We start from the raw sequence: 3,605 nt of genomic DNA, 5'->3' as shown, positions 1-3,605 counted from the left end.
TTTCTTTACTTAAATATTTAATGGGAGTGTGAAACTGTGTTCCCTTTTCATCTGTAAAATCAACACTGAAATTCTGTCTCCTTTGACTCTTGGTCTCCCAGGCTCCATGGAGTCTATGAGAGAATGTGTTTCTCAGGCAGGCCATTTCTAAGGTAAATCACCCCCATTGATACTTGGATCTCCATTCAAATTCAGGCTGAAAAAGTCTTCAAAGTAATTTCAATTGGGAGATCCTGGTCTGATCAGCTAAAACTACCTCCAAACCTCTGCCAAGATCTGCTTATAAAATAGGTTTCTGTTCTCTCATTTCTTTGCAGAATGTCCATAGTAGTATGTTTTGCCTCTTTGGCATAGCTGCCAGGACTCCTGCCTGCTGAAAAGATATTCTCTTCTCAGTGCCAGCCTCCATTTCCTTAATAGGACTTTGCACTAGGAAGTCAATCTTTTAGCAAAGCTGACTTCTTATCCAACAACAAACTTTTTTTTGCCATTTAAAAATCTTTGGGTTTGTGAATTCTTTCACAAAGGACCTGCACCTCTGATCAAAGGGATTTCCACAATTCTCTGACTGCCACTAGAACCCCATCATATTTATGTTCTATCTTCTGTTAGGATGTAAGTTTCTTAGAGATTGAGACTGCTTTTTATTTTTGCCTTTGTATTTTCCAATGGCTGGCAAAATGCTTTAAACAGAAGACACTTGTTGAATAAATGCTTGTTGTGATACAGGAAGCACCTGCCAGTGGCTGCTGGAAGTCTAATTCATATCTGTGGAATGGATCTCTTCATGTGAGAGGATGATGATGATAGAAGGATCCTGAAAGACATTTGTATTCTCTGACCTCCTCATTCCCAGTCCACAAGCAATAGCTGTGTCAATAAAGGCTGCTTTTCAACTCCTTCAGATGTTATGATCCACAGCTGTGGAGGCTCTCAGAGACCTGCCCCTTCACCTAGGCATGGTCCTTAACAATTCTCCATTTTTTGTTTTATAGATATTCCCCCACAGCATGGTCAGTAAGTTTGTGCATTTGCTGTTATCTGAGCCCACACACTGAGGAATGCAAGCAGCACTATCATCTCTGGCTGGTTGTAGGGTGAAATATTAAGCAGGTATTGATCTTGTGAGATGTCATGGAAGCAAACTTTCAAATTTTCTCCATTTGAAAGAAAGAAGGACTATAGTTAGAACAGGCATTTAAGTCTCTCATCAGTCTCTTGGCTCAGTCCTTTGATGTGTTGGACCATTTAATTACCATGACTAAAAATGTCTTACAGGTCTCTTCTCTCTTTCCTTCCCCACAGGTTACCAAAGGAACTCTCCTGGGAGGTTCCTACTCACAAAGAAGCTCTTGGATGCTGCTGCTTCTTATGCCCCACGTTCAGGTGCCAAATGTTTGTGAAACAGGAGCCACCTACCAGTGGCTGCTGGAGGTCTAACTCAGACCTATAGAATGAATCTCTTCATGTGAGAGGATGATATAGATAGATGGAAGCTGAGAGACAGTTGCATTCTCTGATCTCTCCACTGAGAGATAGTTGCATTGTTTGACCTCTCTCCTCTTCCCTCTGCCTCCAATTTATTTAATTCCCAGTTTACAAGCAACACCTGTGTCAGTAAAGGCTGCCCTGCAACTCCTTCAGATATTATGATTCACAACTGTGGAGGCTCTCAGAAAATTGACCTGCCCCTTCACCTAGGCATATTTATTGAACTTAATGCATTAGCAAACAATCAAGCGCTAAATACTATGCTAAGTACTAAAAAGAAATGGAAAAGTAGCCTTTTTCCTGTAAAGGGCTGAAAGTATGAAAAGGTGTATTTGAATCAGATAACAGAGCACTTCAAGCTAATTACCTATTCAATATGAGACAATGACTCTATTAGCATATGTTTTGGATAAATGGCCCTTCTCACTATTTGGTGTTGGCTCAATGTTTGGGGTTAAGATAATTGTAGGCAAGGATTAGAGGGTGGGGTGAGAGAGGCCAGACTTCACTTTGCCACAGGACAAGGAGGAAAGAAGTTGGTGGCCAGACTTCTGGCAGTTTGTCTGTCTCCTTCACTTCTCTCCCTAAAGACTAAGGACTTTAATTTATCCTGACTCTGGCTGATCCTGAGGCCTCCAGGGAGCTACCCAGGACATTTTCCCTTAAGAAATTCACATTTTAACTATTTCTAGTCATATGAAAAGATGCTCCAAGTCATTATTAATCAGAGAAATGCAAATTAAGACAACTCTGAGATACCACTACACACCTGTCAGATTGGCTGAGATGACAGGAAAAAATAATGATGATTGTTGGAGGGGATGTGGGAAAACTGGGACATTGATGCATTGTTAGTGGAGTTGTGAACGAATCCAACCATTTTGGAGAGTAGTTTGGAACTATGCTCAAAAAGTTATCAAACTGTGCATACCCTTTGATCCAGCAGTGTTACTACTGGGCTTATATCCCAAAGAGATTATAAAGAAGGGAAAGGGACCTGTATGTGCACGAATGTTTGTGGCAGCCCTTTTGTAGTGGCTAGAAACTGGAAACTGAATGGATGTCCACCAGTTGGAGAATGGCTGAATAAATTGTGGTATATGAATATTATGGAATATTACTGTTCTGTAAGAAATGACCAACAGGATGATTTCAGAAAGGCCTGGAGAGACTTACACGAACTGATGCTGAGTGAAATGACCAGGAGATCATTATATACTTCGACAACAATACTATATGATGACCAGTTCTGATGGACCTGGCCATCCTCAGCAACGAGATCAACCAAATCATTTTCAATGGAGCAGTAATGAACTGAACCAGCTACGCCCAGAGAAAGAACCCTGGGAGATGACTAAAAACCATTACACTGAATTCCCAATCCCTATATTTATGCCCACCTGCATTTTTGATTTCCTTCACAAGCTAATTATTTCAGAGTCTGATTCTTTTTATACAGCAAAATAATGTTTTGGTCATGTATACTTATTGTGTATCTAATTTATATTTTAATGTATTTAACATCTACTGGTCATCCTGACATCTAGGGGAGGGGGTGGGGGTAAGAGGTGAAAAATTGGAACAAGAGGTTTGGCAATTGTTAACGCTGTAAAGTTAACCATGCATATAACCTGTAAATAAAAGGCTATTAAAAAAAAAGAAATTCACATTTTGATGGGAGAAATTAGAGCTAATCTCAGAGGAAAGAGCTTAAGTCTTTCAAAGTTCTTTGAATTTACAATGAAAAATGCTGAATTTGCCTCATTGCAATTTACAACCATAGTTCCTAGCTCTGTTCCTTGGGATCATGTGAAGCAGAACTCATCTAATCTCTTCTATGTTATAATTTTTGAAAGTTGTTATCCTAAAGGCCTCATTTCTAAAATATATGGAGAAATGAAATATAGAGCCATTCCCCAATTAATAAATGGTCCAAGGATATGAACAGACAATTTTCAAATAACTAAAGCCATTTCTAGTCATATGAAAAAATGCTATAAATTACTATTGATAAGAGAAATGCAAATTAAGACAACTCTGAGGTACCACTTTATACCTCTCAGTCAAGATGACAGGAAAGATAATCATGAATATTAGAAGGGATGTGAGAAAGC

The 3,605-nt window shown here is 39.3% G+C and overlaps 1 protein-coding gene across 1 annotated transcript in view; it reads left to right on the top strand.

Moving 5' to 3' along the window:
- The window catches only part of LOC100935246 (probable polypeptide N-acetylgalactosaminyltransferase 8), a 26,687-nt gene extending 25,247 nt beyond the window's left edge, over nucleotides 1-1,440 (top strand). The window contains exon 8 of the mRNA XM_031940164.1: nucleotides 1,306-1,440. Within this exon, the coding sequence (XP_031796024.1) occupies nucleotides 1,306-1,440 (135 nt within the window). The remainder of the gene's footprint in view (nucleotides 1-1,305) is intronic.
- Nucleotides 1,441-3,605: the final 2,165 nt, after the last annotated feature.

Source organism: Sarcophilus harrisii, chromosome 5, assembly GCF_902635505.1.
Source record: "Sarcophilus harrisii chromosome 5, mSarHar1.11, whole genome shotgun sequence".
Lineage (NCBI taxonomy): Eukaryota > Metazoa > Chordata > Mammalia > Dasyuromorphia > Dasyuridae > Sarcophilus > Sarcophilus harrisii.
The sequence above is the reverse complement of the archived record's forward strand: the minus strand, read 5'-3'. Positions and strand labels throughout refer to the sequence as shown.